Source organism: Ornithodoros turicata, chromosome 1 (genome assembly GCF_037126465.1).
Source record: "Ornithodoros turicata isolate Travis chromosome 1, ASM3712646v1, whole genome shotgun sequence".
NCBI classification, from domain to species: Eukaryota; Metazoa; Arthropoda; class Arachnida; order Ixodida; family Argasidae; genus Ornithodoros; species Ornithodoros turicata.
The window spans coordinates 61754479-61773085 of record NC_088201.1 but is presented as its reverse complement, the minus strand read 5'-3'; the positions used below and the strand labels follow the sequence as shown (position 1 = coordinate 61773085).

At 47.0% G+C, this 18607-nt stretch overlaps 1 protein-coding gene across 1 annotated transcript; it reads right to left on the bottom strand.

Annotated features, from left to right (window-relative positions):
- Positions 1-9578: 9578 nt before the first annotated feature.
- On the bottom strand, positions 9579-18285 carry LOC135399380 (uncharacterized). Its single transcript, XM_064631232.1, has 4 exons — positions 18125-18285; positions 13626-13665; positions 13468-13514; positions 9579-11271 (listed from the first exon to the last, which is right to left on the bottom strand). The coding sequence occupies exons 1-4, from the start codon at positions 18185-18187 to the stop codon at positions 10849-10851; spliced, it is 573 nt and encodes a 190-aa protein (XP_064487302.1). The 5' UTR covers positions 18188-18285; the 3' UTR covers positions 9579-10848.
- Positions 18286-18607: the final 322 nt, after the last annotated feature.

Here is an 18607-nt window from a genome sequence, read left to right as displayed (position 1 = left end):
ACGACAGTTTTTGTCCAGGTGCACGGGCGCACACTCACGCGCAACCGCGTACTACTGTTCTTCATTAAACCTGTAACACTTCCAGCAAGTAGTTGCTTCTGTTTCTGCTGCCACTCTACAGGCCCAGGAGCTACTGGAAGCTGTACGAATAGGCTGTGAGTTTCATTTCGTTCTTCTCTTGGAAGAGAATGACAGACGCTGCCACGTTTACGCTAGCTAAGTTGACTGCTGGAAATACCAAGCCTGGAAATTCAAAATAAAGATGTTACTGGTTCGCGAAGATACTTGGGCCTTCGTAGGCGATGCTCCACCGGAGATCCCGACGACTGCTTGGACAGTAGGCGATCGCAAAGCCCAAAGCACCATTTGTCTTGGCATTGACCACAACCCGATTGTGCATGCCTGTAATAGCAAGTCGGCACGGGAGATGTGGCAGGAACTCCGCAAGATGCACGAGCGTGCCAGCCTGAGCAACAAGCTCTATCTCTTGAAGAAGTTAAACCAGTCGAGACTTGGAACAGAAGAGGAGAGGCAAACGTTCATCAGGCGCACTTTGGAGCTTGTAGAGCGCCTAAGAGGTATTGAGCAGGAGATCACCGATTTTCAAGTGGCTGCTCTTCTCCTCAGTGGCCTACCAGAGACGTACGAGACACTTGTCACAGCTCTTGACGCTCGACCACATGATGATCTCACACTGGAATATGTGAAGTGCAAACTCGTGGACGAGTATAAAAGAAAGCAAGAGTCATTCTCATTTGTAACATGCAATTCCCAAACCGCACTGCGGACCGAAGCATGCAGCAAGGAAAAAGCTACCGATGAAACTAGGGAGTGCTACTTCTGCAAGAAGGCTGGTCATTTGAGCAAAGATTGCCCCACGCGCAGAGATGGCTAAGGCAGATGTCTTCTAAACAACACATTAGGCAAAGGGCGGGGGTGGCTGCATCTCGTAACTCGACCGCTTCCGACATAGTCTTTCTACTTGGCGAGGGTATGTCCAAAAGTGTTTAGTATATAGACTCTGGTGCGGCGAGCCACATGTGCAACGACCGGACCTTCTTCACAGCAGGTTTTACGCCGAAGCATGAGGTCGTTACCGTGGCTAATGGACAGCGTGTCTCTTCGGAAGGAGTAGGCGACGGGGTCCTGTACTGCAAATACAACGGGGGCTTCAACAGAGTTCGAGTCACCGGTGCTCTCTACGTCCCGTTTTTGGAGTGTAACCTTCTGTCGGTTAACAAGGTGATGGCATCGGGGTGCGACATCTTGTTCCATGACGATCACTGCATCATCACTAAAGGCAAGAATACCGTCGCTACTGGCACCATTCAGAACGAGCTCTGTCGACTTGTAACAGGGAATTCCGAGCGAGCGAATATCACTTAGGTTACCAGTCACCGGGACTGTGTCCATGTATGGCATCATCACTTAGGGCATCGAGACCCAGAGCAGTAAAAAGGTTAGAGACACAAAGTTTGGCACATGGGATTCGCATAAGTGAGTGCGAACATCAGCTGAAGTGCACGAGTTGCTTGAAAGGGAAGATGAAGAGGTCATCGTTTCCCAAAGTTGCTGCAACGCGATCTGCACAGGTGCTTGATCTAATTCACACGGATGTGTGTGGACCTATGCGAACTTCGATCCCAAGCAGAAACCGGTGGTTCCTGACTTTCATTAGATTACTCCAGATACACAGTTTTGTACCTGTTGCGGTCCAAAGACGAAGTCCCTTCAAAGCTTGCTATTTGGCACATGTCGCGAATAAGTTCGGCCGTTATCCGAACATCCTTCGTGCTGACAATGGCACTGAGTATACTGGCGATAAGACGATACAGCTTCTCCGCCAGCACGATATTCAATTCCAGACGTCCATTCCTTACAGCCCACAACAGAACGGCGTCGCTGAGAGGAAGAATAGGACCCTCTGTGACACCGCGCGTAGCATGCTGTTTGGAGGGAACTTACCCAAGACCTACTGGGGCGAAGCTATCCGGACGGACTGCTACATCCAGAATCGATTGCCGAGCAGGTCTGTGGACAGGACTCCCTATTAATTGTAGCACTGTCAGCGACCGAACCTGGAACACATCAGAATGTTCGGGAGCAGGGCGTTCATGCATGTCCCTAAAGAGCAACGCCACAAGTGGGACGCGCGCGCGATTGAAGGCAGCTTGGTTGGGTTTAGTGAAACTCGAAAACCTTTTGCTGCCACTCTACAGTTAGAAAGGGAATGCGCTCAACAGGTGATGACCTTGTGTGCGGCTACTGATGAGTTATCGGTTAGTGTAGACGTGTTACTAACACCCGAAGATTATGAGGAGAGAGAGCACATTAGGCAGGCTCTGGAAAAAGAGGCCGTAGCGATGGTTGATCGGGAGAAAAACGTGGAAAGTTCCGATATCCCCAGAACGTGGGAGGAAGAACATGAATGAACAAGAATGAAGAGAAAGATACACTCATAGAGTTATCTGTAGACGTAGCAGAAGGCATTGGGGAACATCAGATGTCAATGAAAACAGAATCGCGAAAATTTGCGCTCGAGCAAAGGGAGGATGGATACGTAGAGGAGTCATGGGAACAAGTTAAGGAATGGACTCGTGGGATTGTGGTAGAAGGTGGGCTCTTGTATCATGAGGAGAAAAACGACTCAGGTGTTCGTAGACGGTTGGTCTTACCAACAGGGCGCAGAAAAGAGGTGCTCTCGTTGGCGCATGACTCGCCCTGGGGAAGCCACTTTTCCATGAACACACACGCATACATTGGATGATCATGAGGCGGGCGAAGGTGTTTTCCATGAAGAAAATTCAACAGCGTGTCAAAAGTGCGTTCTACTGGCCTTCCGTCGTGTCAGATATAAGAAAGCACTATCAGTCGTGCCATAGGTTGCCAGATCCTTTCTAGAAGTAAAGAAACTGACCACGTCCCGATCACCCCTTTGACGAGACCAGGAAGACCCTTTGAGATGGCCTTCATTGACCGAATTGGGCCTTTGGACCCATCGTCCGCACCGTGGACATAAGTACGCGTTTAGCATTATGGATTTGAGCACGAGGTGGCCCGAGGTCATCCCTCTGAGAACTCTAACCGCTAAGGCCACGTGCCAAGCTCTATAGTTGAGGTGTTTGCTCGTCAAGGAAGCCCCTGAATTGATACGCTGTGACCAGGGACTAACTTTACTAGTAAACTCACTCAGGAGCTGACGGCAAAGATGGGCGTCAAAATGCGCTTTTGAACGCCGGACCATTCCAAAGTAATGATCTGTGGAGCGATGGAATGGGACCTTCAAAGCTATGTTAAAGCATGTTGTTGAGGCTAAGGAGAGAGAGTGGGAAAAGTATGTCCCTTGCTTGATATGGGCATACCGGGAGGCGCCGAACGAGATCGCAGGGACATCCCCATTTGAGTACATCCCCATCCCCGTCAGGAAGTAGATAGACCGGTTGGAGAACTGCTAAATTGAGGGAATCATTTGCCCGGTTGACAGTGTGGCTCATCCAGTAGTTCGCGTCGCCAAGCGAGACTGCACAGTGCGAATGTGTGTAGACTCTCGAAAACTAAATGCTGTAAATCAGCGAGACCAGTTTGCGATGGAGAACGTTTCAGATTTGATCTGTACGGTTTCGAAATCAAAGTACATTTCGGTTCTCGACCAGGGGATACTGGCAGGTCCCTATGGAACCGGAATCTCAAAAGTATACCGCATTCGCGATTCGCCATGGACTGTACGCATGGAATCTTATCCGTTATGGTCTAAGGGACTCAGCAGTGACATTTCAGCGTACCATGAACAAGATATTGAGTGCACACAAACAATATGCTTGTGTGTACGTAGACGCGGCAGCCGTGCATTCTGACACATGGGAAGATCAAGTTAGCCATCTTGAAGCCGCGCTGTCCGCATTGAAGGAGTCCGGGTTAACTGCGAATGTCAAGAAGTGCAGTTTCGGGGAAGATAAGGTGAAGCATTTGCGTCAGTGGGTTGGTCCGGGCTAACATTCACCAGACCCAGGAAAGGTATAGCAGCAGTTACGGAGCTAAAAAGGCCCGCTGATCAGACGCAGCTCAAGAGCGCCTTAGGTATGTTGAACTACTATAGATAGTACATACCAAACTACGCTGAGGTCGTGCTGCCTCTGACGGCGTGGACAAATTGTCGTGTCCCTAGCAAACTGCCATAGAGTAGTGATGCAGAAGCGCGACAGGGAGTTGACTGCATGGAGGAAGGAAACACAGGAGCGGCCCTTCCAAGTTTTTGCCATGGGGACGGGCGTGCCAGCCTCGCATTGCACTCTGGGATGCTCCTGTCTACCATGTGACCACTCACCTGACCCCAAGAGCATGCGCAGGCCAGCTCCCTAAGCAGACGACTTGTACGGGAGTCGTCATTGCAGCTCAGACGCTCAGGTATCTGCCTTGTGATAAGCGCCGCGCGTCCAGTTTTATTTGTGTGTGTTCGGAGGTTTACTCTAGGTTTACCCTTCTACTACAAGACCGGTCACGGTTTGCAGGACAAGCAGACAGTACTAGAAATACCATTCGTGGCAGTGACGTTTGTGTGACAACGTGGCCACGTTTTGTGTTTGTTGCTGAAGTGGTAAAGCATGCAAGTAATCAAACTTATACAACAATGAAGGAAATCAGATGAATCTGCAGCTGTAGCACAGCGCCAGCTTGCAAACGAACAATTCAAGATGACTCTCTCACAGATAGGGATACGAAACAAACCGATCAAGTACGTACTTACGAATGAAACGTTATTCCCGTGACAGAGCTGCTTTCTGTTGAACGACAGCCGCAAGCGCGGTAAGAACACGTTAACAAAATGTTGTTTCCGCAATGGTGCTCACATTTTAAGAGTAAATGACTTTGGAAAAGCATAAAAGCACGGAAAGCAGCGCGAGCAACAAAGCTTTGCTAAATCGAAACTTTAGAGAGGATCACGTGGTGGACAGGAAGTAATGGCGGTTTGGACAGGGGCGACCGCCAGAGGGGTCCCACGGAAATCTGTTCGAAACGGCCGCCTCTGTGTTTCCTTCCTCCATGGTTCACTGTAACCATCGATGCTTCTGTAAAGGTCATTATAGGGGGTGCTTGTCTCAACATGTTGAAGGAAAGGAGATGCCTATTGCCTTCCTCAGCAAGAAGCTCTCAAATTCGCAGTCAACATGGTCTACCATAGAACGCGAGGCCTTTGCTGTTGTTCGGGCATTGATCCGTTTGGATATGACTTTTTGGAGTCACAATCATGGTTATGACTGATCATAGCCCCTGACATATCTGTATCGCGCTGCATCTACTAGTGCTCGCCTAACCGCATATGGTCATTGGCTTTGCAGAAATATGACCTGTTAGCAGACTTGTGCCCGTTACTCGAAAAAAGTAATTGATTACCGTTACCGTTACTTGTACGGAAAAAGTAACTGATTACCGTTACCAATTACTGGACTCCAAATGTAATTGAGTAACGAGTAGAAAAGTAACGCGTTACACCGGTCGTTACTCAGTATTCACGCAAATTATACCTGTCTTTGTGTGCCTCAGAGGAGGGGGGGGGGGAGAAAGAAAAAAATCGTTCAACAGCGGAACAACTGAAATAACACGAAAAACAAAAACGCACAGGACAAGTTGATCTGTACGTCTACTGTATTTATCGCCTGGGAAGACGTTGACCCGATTGTGGAAGACCATTGCGTGGATCTTCCCATGACTCACTACACCTCCAAAGCTACCACAATGGTACCACCACACTGGTGTAGTAAGAGATTAGGGAGAGAGACCCTGAAATTCCATAAACTTATTACAATGACCTCCGCTTGGTATAGTAGAACGGTCCAAGAAAGGCTCACCGCACGAGGGTCTCGACTTTGGAGCAGAACATCTGAAAGATGAGTTAATCTCTACCGGAAAAGTAATCAATTACTGAGTAATCGATTACTCAGAAAAGTACTTGATTACTCGAAAAATTACTTTGACAGTAAAGTAACTGATTACTCTAAAAATTACTCATAAAAGTAATTGATTACAAGTAACGCAATTACTAGTAACGCGTTACGCACAAGTCTGCCTGGTAGTGACACATATTCCAGGTGCACGAAACAAGTGCGCAGACGCGCTATTGCGTTTAGTTTAGTGCCTGGTTTGGGAATTCTTGGACATGGTGGGTCGTCGGGCTTGATGTGGAAGGGACCTGACCTTTTTTTTAGACACGTTATAGAACAGTGTCCGTTCGTTATGTTGTGCTTTCTAGAAGCCAGCACAACATAGTCAAGGGGGGAGGAGTTAATTTCATCGTTTCATTCCACTACAGTATACTGTGCTGTACATAGTTGATAATTTTCCTCTTTCTAATGTGGCATCAGGCATCCGTAGTCGGATAAGACCCGTGTTTTGGAATGTATCAATGCCCTTCGGGAAATACACTGACGGAGGTCATTTTGTCGCCTCCTTTCTAAGGAAACCCTTGGAGGACCAGAGGTGTATGCATCTGTAACTGTCCCTTTTGTTTTTGCTAGACGTGTAGTTGTGTGAGTTTAGTCTAGGAGGTTGAAGGGTTTAAAGGATGTAAACGGTCGCTCTGGGGAAGATGACCTCCGCACTGTCGGAGTTTCCTCGAGGACATATTTTGCCAAGCCGTTGCTTCATTGTAGTTTGTGAAGCGACCACTGATGGAGTTGTATTATCGTTTTGTGAACTTTGTTTAATTGCTAAGATGTTCAGTGATGTTAATGAGGGAAAATGAAATATTACGGATGGGTTTTGTGGGCTGAACTAAGGTTGGAATGGTCAAATCAGGGTTTGGGGAAAGTGTGAAATCGTTATGATTTGTTGTATAATTTTCAGGCGGTACCCTGATGTGAGTGAACAAAAAGCCCTGAAAATGAGGTCTTCGTTTTGGCCTTCAGCTGTAGAGAGATCTGGAGGCTCGACCAAGTCCAAGGAGAGATGGTTAGTCTCGACCTACGGTAATGTACACTGTGTCGTGTACATAGTGCAATTACATCTGTAGTTATTGTTATTCATGAGCTATCCTTCGCTCATTCTGAGTACAGACTCGCGTCATCCCGCCACCATTCTTTCACGACAACTTCCCTTCGGACTTAGATCTTCAACGGTGGGACGAAAAGGGCAAAAGTTGTCTCTACTTCGGGCGCACCATCACAAGGCTAAAGAGAATAGGACTTAACACACCGACCCGTGGGGGCCGATGAGCCAACACGACATCCGGGGTGGCGCTTTCTCGTGTTCTAACAGATACAGATTCCTGCTGTAGAAAGTTAGTAAGCCAACGAAAACGATTTCTGAGGACAACAGGCTGTGTCAAACCATGCAACACAGGGCATGAGTGTCATACGCTTTCTTTCGAGTCCCAAAATACCTCCATTACGGTTTTCTTCTGAACCTTTGCTTGCTCGGACAGAGTCCATTGAGCTCTGATACCGACAAAAGCCAGACATCACGTTCGCGAATACACGATGTCGTTCCAGCCACCATTCGATGCCATGGGGCACCAGGCGTTCCAGGATTTTGCCGAGATAGCTTGTCAGACTAACCGGGCGAAAGGACGCAAGGTCTTAGGGATACTTCCCAGGCTTTAGCAGTAGACAACCAAGGCTTCTTTCCAGTTCCTGGGTGCCTCACTATTGCTTCATGACGTATTCCAGTGGAGAAGACAAGGCGTAGCTGTAGCGCTAAGCTTGCGGGTGAGGGTGAGGATATGTTTATTGCGAAGAATAATGAAGGGAAAGGTTAGTCGTACATCAGTCGGCTTGCTATTCCCTTAAAAAGAATGAAAACATCCTGTTGCGTAACCACAATTTTCACTGCTCCCTCACTGTTCGCTGTCGGTGGAGCCATCATAGCTTGCCTAGCCGTTCATTTCCCTGCATAGCGATGCAGTCACGTCACTGTGTTGAGTAGGGCCAAGTAATGTTGATAGAGAGTTCATGATGACTCCGGATGACTCTATAAGTGATTTCTTCTGGGCTTGGGCGCTGGATTCGACATGAACATGCCGCAACTTTGAGTTCAGCCAATGAAAATGTCTGTCTATTTCTTGGTGGGTCACCAGTCCCGCCCGTACGACCTCCTCCGGGACCCGGGAGATGTGCGCTTAATATACCTCACTGATGGCAGCCTGGGAACTCGCAGTGATGATTGTACAGAACTCGTAAGCGACATCGTGCTCAGTCTTATTCACGGATAGAGCCAACACACGCAGAGGATTTCTTTGGTGTGGTGGCTCCTTCAGATAGCGGGCCACGCTCCAAACTCTGGCGGCACTGTGAAGGGGCAATAGGGCTGAGCAAAAACGGCGCCACCGCTGCCGATCCACTGTCTCAAGTGCGTTCCGCACAAATCTGGCTGCACGCCCGGCCGATGCGACGTCTTTGAGCAATCCAGACCGTCTTGCCATCCGTTCAGCCCTTCTCCTATATACATGCACAAAGCTGCTCAACACCAGGACTTGTACCCACGCAACCTGATGTGACCTTCATGGGTCGAGATGATGATCGAAGATGAAAGACCAGTAGTTCCGTTAACTGTTTTGCCGACATGCCCTGTATGGTGCACACGTTCTGTGGAAAACGCACGAAATGCCTTCCAGTTAGCGAATCTAAACGTTTTACATCAAGGTTGCCGGGCATGTCTATCACATGAAACACAGATAGGCAGGTGATTGCTGCCTGTCTCGTCCACGTCTGTAGCCCACTCCAAAAACTTAGAAATGTTATTGGAACAAACTGAGACGTCCAGGGCATTGGTTGTGGCACAAACTCATATACATCTAACTGCGGGCGTTGATGTCTCAAAAAAAAAAAAAAGAAAGAACAGAAAAAAAGAAAGCGATTCCGGACCCGGATCTTTCTTCTATGGCGACAGAGGTACAGACGGCGGGACATACAGACGGACGACTATGAGCGACATGTTGCACTATGCAAGGATCATGCACTCGAACCTCGCACCTCACATAATGAATGGGAGCAATCTGAGTGCCTCGCAGAAGGGCAGCCGCCAAATCTTCCCTTACACAATACGCAGTCCTTGATAACACACTTGAGCTCCTGGGCATAAATATATTGTAGCCACTAAATCTGAAGTCGTCCTTCACGTATGCTTCATTGAGATCCAGAATTGGTTGTGGGCACTTGAGCATAAACAACTTGAGTTCACGGAGCTTCTTGCGCAGACCTCTTGCATTCCACTGCGTCACTGTAGCCCTCTTATAGAGACTGTCCATAGGACGATGTGAGCAGTCCACCCGCAGCGAAAAGTTGCTGAACCTCAGGTGAAGATCCGGCAGGAGGGGAAACGAAGGAATTATCACTTTCAGTCCAGCAACCAGAAGAGGAAGAAGCACTGGAATTACTGCGCCATCACTTGGTACTGGGGTATTGGACGGCTTCAGCCGACTTGGGGCCACGATCTTCGGTGAAATGACATTTTTTGGGCACCTTACAGCAGCATCGAGCAAGACAGTGTAACAAACCGAGCAAACTAGAACGTGCCTTTGCTGGGAATCCTGCTTGGCCGACCGGCTAAAAAATTGGTATAATATTGAACGAAAGAGAGGCTCCAAGTTTATTTTAAATATATTTATTATTAATATTATTATTGCGGTATACATTTACACTGCTTACATACACGTTAATATACATAGCTATAGCATGATGTACTGCAGAAAGGCAAAATGTAGCCTACCAGAAACATAAATAGAAATATAAATAGGATACGCAAGAAAATACAAGCACACAATGCGAGATGCACGCAGAAACAAGCGAAGTTAGGTGTACATGGCAGACAAACTATGTAGTCCAGAATAAACGATCACGAACTACAATACACGAACATGAACATGGACTGACAGTATATATATATATATGAGTATATGGATCCGTATCATGGCATAGGTAAACCCCACCCAATGTAAACCGCAGTGCAATGTATCCTAGCTGCAGAGGAATAATGAAGCGCTGCGAAGTCGCACCAGAAAACTATTCCATTTGGGATTGGAGAACAGGAGTTCAGGAGCAGCTTATTAGAAACGTGGAAATATGGACTGGGAAAGCGACAGAGCTGGAAACTGCGTGAAATATGAAGGAAAGTACAGTTGGGTTTTCAGGTAGGTTTTTAACATACTGAAGACCCAGCGATAAGTAAACCATAGAAGAGTATGGACGCACTTGCTAGTTGAATAAGTTTCTCTGTACAATATAGTATTTTGTCGGAAATGAGTCATAGAAGCGAGCTGAGCGAAATATAGAAGCGAAAGCCTGGACGAGCACTTTTTTTGTTTTTGTTTGTACAAAGGTACACCTCAATAGCTCATTGCGGTGCGCCCGAATAATACTTGTGTAGATGCCGCGTGTACAGGCGCACACACGCTACAAGGCACGTAACTCAGACAAGAACTATGCCGAATGCCAACACTGAATCCCATTGAATCACGCGTCTCGCGAAGGCCGATGTTGCGTGTGAGGCCAACAACGGCAAACCGCCGCTGACACCGCCACCATTAACACCACCACCGCCGCCACCACCGCGTGTGTGGCCCGAATGAGTGTACACTGTTCACAGAGACATGCAGAACCGTATGAACCATAACCTACCCACAAACACAACACTAATCCACAATGGACAACAATTAACGTACAATAAGCGCATAAGAAAGGGTGAACTCAGCTACTCTCGAGCCTCTAGCCTGTTTCTTAGGGCTCAGATTCGCTGGAGGTCCACATAAGGAAGGCAATGAGCATGCATTTACAACAGTCCAATCCTCTTTTGAGCGGAGAAAAGAGTGGGTCCAGAAAACGGCACAAGCAGACGAACCTACACGTCCTAGCATTGGTATCACTTCCTGCTAGCGGCTGCAGCGGCTGAAGCTGCAGCAGCAGTTCCTGGACGCTTGTTGGTGCCAGGAATGAGCTGGGACGCCCTCTCAACGTCACCCTCAGACAGGAACTCGGCCTGTTCAATGCCGATGTTGTCGTTGACGTAGAAGAAGTCTGGAGCATTTATACAAGGGACAGATTCTTCTGGGTAACCGCAGGTCAGGGTAAGCTGGTTGAAGATTGTCAGGTTGGGACAGAAGAAGCTATACTGCTGCATGACTTTGCGGCCGCTCGCGTACGTCAGCTCGTTGCACACGTGAAATACTTGGCAGTCGTTGTCGACATCAGCGTAGTATCCGCTTCGGACGCACTCGAATGTCGCCAGGGTTGGACCAACGATGATGTCCGCGCCGTCTGGGAGCTCGTATGCTTGGCGCTTGATCTGCAGTGAAGTAAATGTTAAGTTTGATAGAGGGGAATCACTGTGGGAAGCCAATTATGTTCTGACCTCTGTGAATGCCTCTTGTGCAAATGAGCAAGAGTGACATTTTGAAACGTCTTTTGGGTTAAAGATTCAAGCGGACTCATCAGGCCATGCGTTCAGCATTAGAGCAACAACTCAGATTCCCTCTCTCAATGTTGTTCTAAGCAGTTCACCGATATCTCCCTGCACGCTTTTACTTCCCTGTTGAAAAAACTCATATCACTTTCTATGTGTAAAGAAATGAGCAATATGTGTAAAGAAATGAGCAATATGTGAAAGGCAATGAGCAATATGTGAAAAGCAATGAGCAGTATGAGCAGCGCTATGGGCAGTATGAGCAATGGTATGAACCGCACGGCAAGGCCAACGACGCGCTATGTGCGCAGATATAAGCAATACGAGAAAAGTAATGAGCAGTATGAGCAACGTTATGCGCAGTATGAGCTGCATTTCGAGTAGTATGAGAAAGATATGAGCAGTATGAGAAAGGTTGACCGTTTAGTTAACCAATTATTCACCTAGAAGTGCTGGCGCCACAGCGTCTGGTGATGGCCTTTCAAGAGACGCTCGTCACAGTCGGCGGGCCGTAACGGTCGCAGCTCCATTTCCTTTCGTCCGATTCTGTTCAAATTTTAGGTGCATATTTCCCGTTCCGATCGTGTCCTACATTCTCTTTGGCGCCTGGATTCTCATCCAAGCCGTTGCGAGTGCCATCTCAGTGCTTGGACGCTTACTTGCTTATTCTGCCCTGCTTCTCGGAGCCGTCTGGACGTATTTCGCTCCGCTCTGCGTGGGACTCATATTTTCGTCGCCGTCTCCATGCTGTGACAGTGTCTTTGTACCGTTTCAGTGATCACTGAAGATGTTTTGTGTGTGTACCTTAGAATCAAACTACAGAAGCCGTGGCAGGTGTGTGCGCATTACAGGTACGTTGCAGTCCCGTTTTTCCGTTATCGCCCTTTATGTCTGTCGGGTTAGCTGTCTGCAACTACCATATTCCTGCTTTTTTTTACTTTTTGTGGAAAGCCGGTTCGCTGATAGCCTTTGCATGTGTGTATAGAGTGTTTAAAATAAAGTCGTGCACCAGGGCATACCGAAATCGCACGTTAGCATGCAAAAAAAATGTGTATTTGGATGCCCCAAAGTGAAGCAAGCCACGAACACTCTGTCAGTAACCCGTTGCTGCGCGAACAAGTACATGCACTCAGTTTTGCTACCACAACGCAAACATACTCAGATGTTTTAGAACCGCGTTCATTGGACATCACCAGCATTAGAGGAAGGTTACGTTAAATTTTAATCGGCAAAATGACCTCGTGCGTTATTCCGACTGACTAAATACAACTTAATGCTTTGAAGGTGTGATCTACGCGTTGGGATGAGAAACAGGCCCCAGTCATGTTCATTTCAGCATGAAACCCATACGGTTGTATAGGTTGTGGGAACTGGAATACTTGTAGGCGCAGAAATTTAGCGCAGTTCTAATTTTGTTCGTTCTTTTCAACAGATACCTTCGTCAAATATGCAGAAAACGGTAAACTATCGACATCAAAGGTGCCTGTACAGAAACGAAAAAAGCTCATCAAAAGCATTTGGCAAGCTTTCTGAGGGACCTACGTCGCGCCAGTACCTGAATAAACCGGTATTTTGTAATCACGTGTTGTCATTTTAGCCTAATCACGCCATGTTGCACGTTTGTTCAGACGGTTGTGCATTCATGTACATGAATACGCTGTATGAGAGTGCTCATATAGCTCATACGCTGTTTGAGAGAGTGCTCATATAGTTCATACATGCTCATATAGCTCATACATGCTCATATAGCTCATGCATGCTCATATAGCTCATACATGCTCATATAGCTCATATCATTGCTCATACAATAAACACATATACGAGCCTCATATGATTGCTCATACAGATGGCTGTATGGTTTTTTTCGACAGGGTTGCATTCCAGATCTGAACTCTTAGGCCCATAAGGCATCTGTGCGTCACTTAGGTAACTTGAACTATACGATGCCAGGTGGCAAGCGCGGCTACAAGAGTCTGTTGTATCTCAATATGTGACTTGGTAATGTTGTAACAAAGAACGTCATTAAAGCTCGTCAACTGCCATGCACCTTACCGCGAAGGAACTTAGAACCCATCTTACCCGTAGGTTTTCCTTGGCGGCATTGGCAACGACGACGAGGAAGACGCCTGAAACAATTTGATTGACGGGGTTACACACAGCACCTGGCTAGACTAACAGGACTACAGTTTCTTGTGCGTATTTTTTAGTATAGACGCAATCGAGAGGACACTACTTACAGGTAGCAATGAGGGACCTCATGATGAGTAGATATTGAAGCTGTGAAATAAAGTAAATTCATAACTTTAGTTTGCAAGTGAGCTGCAACATGGATGATTACCATGGTTGCCTATACGATACATGATTGTCTGTGCAATTGCGTAATGCTTTAATCCAACGTGCTGCAATCATATCGAAACATACGTATGCAGTCTGGTGCTTATGAAGGGGCTATTATACGATACTCATGTGGCGTATGTACGAGTAGGTCTAGTCTCGTTTATGTCTTGACAATATTAGTTCTTCCCTCTCCTTCAGGCTCTCTCTTCAAGTTATACGAAACGCGGAAACATATTACATAAATGTACGGCTGGGTTATAAGTTATAACTAGGGTTTCCGGTTTTCGGTAGTTACCGAAAAGCACCTATAAACGTACGCCGGTAAAATTTTCTCATGTTCGATGGAAACGGATTTTGTACCGATAGCCACCGTAAATGACCTTCTCAGGCTGCTCGGTTTTGCACCAAGAAAGGGAATCACTCAAGTAACTGATGAACTCCACTTCCCTCAAAGGCAAGAAAGCGGAGAAAATGCGGAACCCCGTGTTGGGAGACGCTGCAGTACTGTATGCTAAGTTGGCCTTTCTGTCAGAAACCTCAAACATTCTTGTTGAACTCACGAAACTGATTGAGTCAGAGCGTACAATTGTAACTGATGTTTTCTACGTGCTTGGACTGCTACTCGAAGCGAAACTGCAGACGTGGTGTGAAGCAACACCGTGTTCGGATTTTGGAACAAGAACAACAACCCTTCTGGGGGGGGGGGGAGACGATGACGGAGTTACATCGGGGGCAGTGCGTGACAGCATTCTGTAGATTTTACGAGACCGTGCCCGCAAAGTGGATCTCTACAAGGGGAACCTCCCTCTCACAATCGACATTTCAGATGGCTCCTTCTAGTACAAAGTCAGGGTTATTGATCCCACCAACAAGTCCGAAGTAGGCGGTAGCGCTGAGCACATTCTTCACGCTTTCAAGTGTGTCGTGTCATCCATTGACCTACCACAACTCCAGGACGAGCTGGCTGAATATCTTTTGGTGACTGTGACCCCAACAAGTGACTTTTCTATTGCCGACTTCTGGGCGGCGCACAAGGAACAGTGGCCGGTGCTATCGGCCGCAGCGTTGGACTTGCATGCACTTCCGGTATCAAGTGCTAATGTAGAACGCGCGTTCTTACACCTAACATTTTTGCAGCGAAAAGAGCGGTGTGCGATGTCTGCCGAGTCTCCTAACATGCACCTGACCATCTATTACAATAAATTCAGACCATAGCCGTTATAACTCTTGTAAAACCTGAAAATAAAGTGCTTTGTTACTGTACGTATAGCTAGCGCCAGTGTCGTTTCAAGCCGCTTTTCTTCGAGTGTCTTGATATTTAAAACATTTCCATCGAAAGCCACCGCTTCGAGGTGAGCGCAATAACCACCGGTTTTTTTTCACCGTTTCTCGAAAAAAAATAAGCACCGAAAACCGGAAACCCTAGTTATAACACGGCCGAGTTATAACTTGTAACTTGGCTGTCTTAATCCTATCACGAATAACACATCCATTGCTCTAACGTCATTACGCAACACTTAATTAGTAACATGTTATGCCTTAGTCACACCAGGCATGGCTTACTGATCACGGCGTGTGCGTGGAATACGCGCACCAGCTTTCATGAAAGAAGCCCATACATAGTTATGTCATAAAAAATGCGGTTAGTCTCAACATGCACGCGTGTCGCACGCCCTTTCGAGAGTGCTACAGGGAACACCAGCAGAAAGGGTAGTCGGATTAATCCATTCCCTACAGCGCCGCATGAAGGCCATGACGATGTTCGTGAGCATCATATTGGTGGGCGTTGTGCATCGGCATTGTAAGAGGTTGCTTATATCCGTCCGCTCCCTATTGCGAAGTCTGTGGCTAATGAATATTTGATAAGCTCTTCTACGGTAAATGTTGCGCTAGCGGACCATAGGTTATTCATGGCCAACCGTTCCAGCTGGCTTTCACTAGAAGTTTTCGGAAAGCTATAGATATAAGGTGCGAATATTTCACTAGTGGATTGTTGTTAAGAACTACTGTTAAACCCTTCAATTTTCTCGCGGATCGGGTGCGGGGCACATATTCGCAGCCACTGAATTTAGCGAAATCTGGATGCTACAGTTCGTGGCTTGATTGGCTTAATTCGTGATAAGCCCGAGATTGCACTAGCTCGTTCGATAAAAGTGACATTGCATTGCATTCTTTAGCAGAAGTGTATTTTCAATATATCAGTGGACAGGTGAGCTTGTTAGTATTCTTGGTACAATATAATCAGAATGGGCTTCTGAATATTGCTCGATTGGTAATTTAAAATGAAGTTGCGCTGCTGAATATAACCTGTGCATCAAACATCGAATGGACTGAAACCCTTTTCTTCTTTTTGGTAAGGAGCGGCTCATACCTCGTTGGCGTGGGTCCCTGGACACAGAACGGTAAGTTGGAAACATTTCACGAAGACTGCTAGCTGAAAATTTGGCATTATTCCAGGCTCTCTTAAAACAGAACTTCACCGCACAAACTGCTATAGCTAACTATAATGCCGAATGACATCGTTCTCTCCTTTGTTTAATTGAAAACGGGATGCGTACGCCTTTTTGTGACACTTATGCAGTTGTGATAATTGTCAGGAAAAGACGTACGGAACGCGCTTTCCACAAATCAAGAGTGAGAACGGTATCGTTCTGTGCAACGGTTGGCCTTCGCTGTGTTAGGTGGTGAGGTTCTGTCAGAGTGTGCGTGAACGCCCATGCTTTGGCGCTGTGGCGTTAGATCTTGCGATGGCAGAACTAATGGTTTGTGGAGAAACTACGAGCCTTGGAAATTTGGTAACGGTCTGAATCACTGAAAATGTTGATGGGGCTACCCTTTCGGTATCCGGGTTATAGATTTTGATAAGACAGGCTTTATTAAATGATTTCACTATATTGCGAAGTTCTTTCCAATAAGGTAAATTGGTTGTAGTTCTTACATTTTCTTCGGCTTCGAGGCTTCCTTAATACTATTTTACGCCGTTGTATTATGATTGACGAAACTGAAGCCGTTCCCGTCTACGATAATAGGTAATGGAATGGGCTTGTATAGCACCCCTCCTAAGCTTTTACACGCGAACGCGTGAAGTTGACAGTATAGTCCTGAAGATTTTGTTACAGTGTCGGGCTACCACGTCCCAAACCATAAAGCTAAACATAATACACTTTTGCGGCACAACGCCGATTTCTATGTGAGGTGCCGAAGGTGAGGGTAAAATTTAATACTCATAATTTAAGACTCATCCCCATGGCTACCGACAATTGAATTGAACAGGCTTGCGCGTGTTATGACCGTTGTATGAGGTTTAGAACTGAATGATTTCCTACTAGAACTCTTAGACGAAATGTTACACCTTGAATCGAATCTAGGACACATAAAGTTGCGGTACTACAGTCTAAAAACCATCAAGGCCCCAAACCCAAAGTGTGTTGGGATTAGCGCGGGGGGAATGGGAACATGAAAGAGATAGACTTCATCTTCTTCCATGTGCCCATGCTCCATGGGGATCGTTCAGCGTCCTGCACATTCTGTAAGTGTTGTCTAAAAGGCTACACTTCCTACAATTACCTGTGAAGTCAGCCCAGGGCGCCCGCTACCCCGAGTGACAAGCCGTCACGAAAGCGGCCAGATCGCTCGGCAGTAACGCGCGGCCGTAACTCGTCTGACATAGCTGACACTAAGCTCTCAAGGGCGCTTACGCTCTTGGGAAAACACGTGGTTGACGCACCCAAGTATCTTTACATGCGGGATTTGGTGAACATTGAATGGCTGTGGCGAAAATTTAGTGAACAACTTTCGGTCAAGCAACCCGCAGGTCCCATGATCAAGACCACCCTATAGGTATCAGCATTTCCACGTGCACCAAGACGATACAGTGGTGCAGGACTCAGTCTTGCGCGGTCGTGGCGGTGGAAGTGGTACAGGAAAGACCGAAAGGGCTATCACTATGCCAGTGTGAGAAAGCTTCTCAATAATTTTGTTGACCAAGCGCTAATTATCGTCTTGGTAAACACCATTTAACCGGATTTTTGAAGAAAAACTATTTTTAAAAAATCGAAATATTCAACGCGCTTAACCCTCCGACTTTTTGTGCAATTATCAACGAGCTCACAAAAATAGTGACCCAGTAATGGACTGAACAGTAAAGTTAGTGAGTAGCTCTAAAAGGTGTACTGTACACTCTAAAACATCTTTGTAAATAATCAATCGGGTTTGTTTTCTGCACTGCGTTACTCTTGGAAGAAGCACATGTTAATATTTCCCTATACCCGTACAGTTTACCAGGAGAAATCGTACGCCCTATCCTGCGACGTGGCGTGCAGTTTCCCCCGGTAAAGCTGAAGTATCCCAGGGCCACCCCAACGTAGGAAGATACACAAGCCATGCACCGCGTACATACCTGGTTGAGCTCGGAACTCCTGAAATGTTCACGAATGCACTGGGAAAATCCAACTGTGACCATCTGCTGCACCTCCCGCCGCTTATATACTGGACATGGCCAGCGAAGGGGCTATTACGACCTTCCTAAGTCAATAAATAAAACGTAGTCCTAACAAACCGAGAAATGGGAGAGGTGGATGATATTAGGGGGGTGGAGAAGAATCTCACGATTTCTTATGCAAGTTGTTCGTGACGAACAGTCAGGAAAGGGACTTCTGCAGTGAAAGTGTGCCATTGCGATTTGCTTACTTTCGCCCCTTTAATAGCGTCATTGCGGCCGGGAATGGCAGGAGGTGCCCCATTTGAGGGCTCGTATTAACGTGCCGGGGAGTAAAAGGGCATCTCCCGGCGTAATTCAGGTGGACGCGTAGGTGAAGACCCATTCGGATTGCACGGAGTGGCAGTGTCTTCCGTGGGAAGACTACGAAATATGCGAAAGATC

What these genes read in the sequence shown, in the direction of transcription:
- LOC135399380 (XM_064631232.1), bottom strand. Translation starts at nt 18,187, where the DNA reads ATGGTCACAGTTGGATTTTCCCAGTGCATTCGTGAACATTTCAGGAGT. An exon ending in GGAGTTCCGAGCTCAACCAG is followed by an intron (nt 13,666 to 18,124) that starts GTATGTACGCGG and finishes TTTATTTCACAG; the next exon opens with CTTCAATATCTACTCATCAT. An exon ending in CCGCCAAGGAAAACCTACGG is followed by an intron (nt 11,272 to 13,467) that starts GTAAGATGGGTT and finishes ACTTCACTGCAG; the next exon opens with ATCAAGCGCCAAGCATACGA.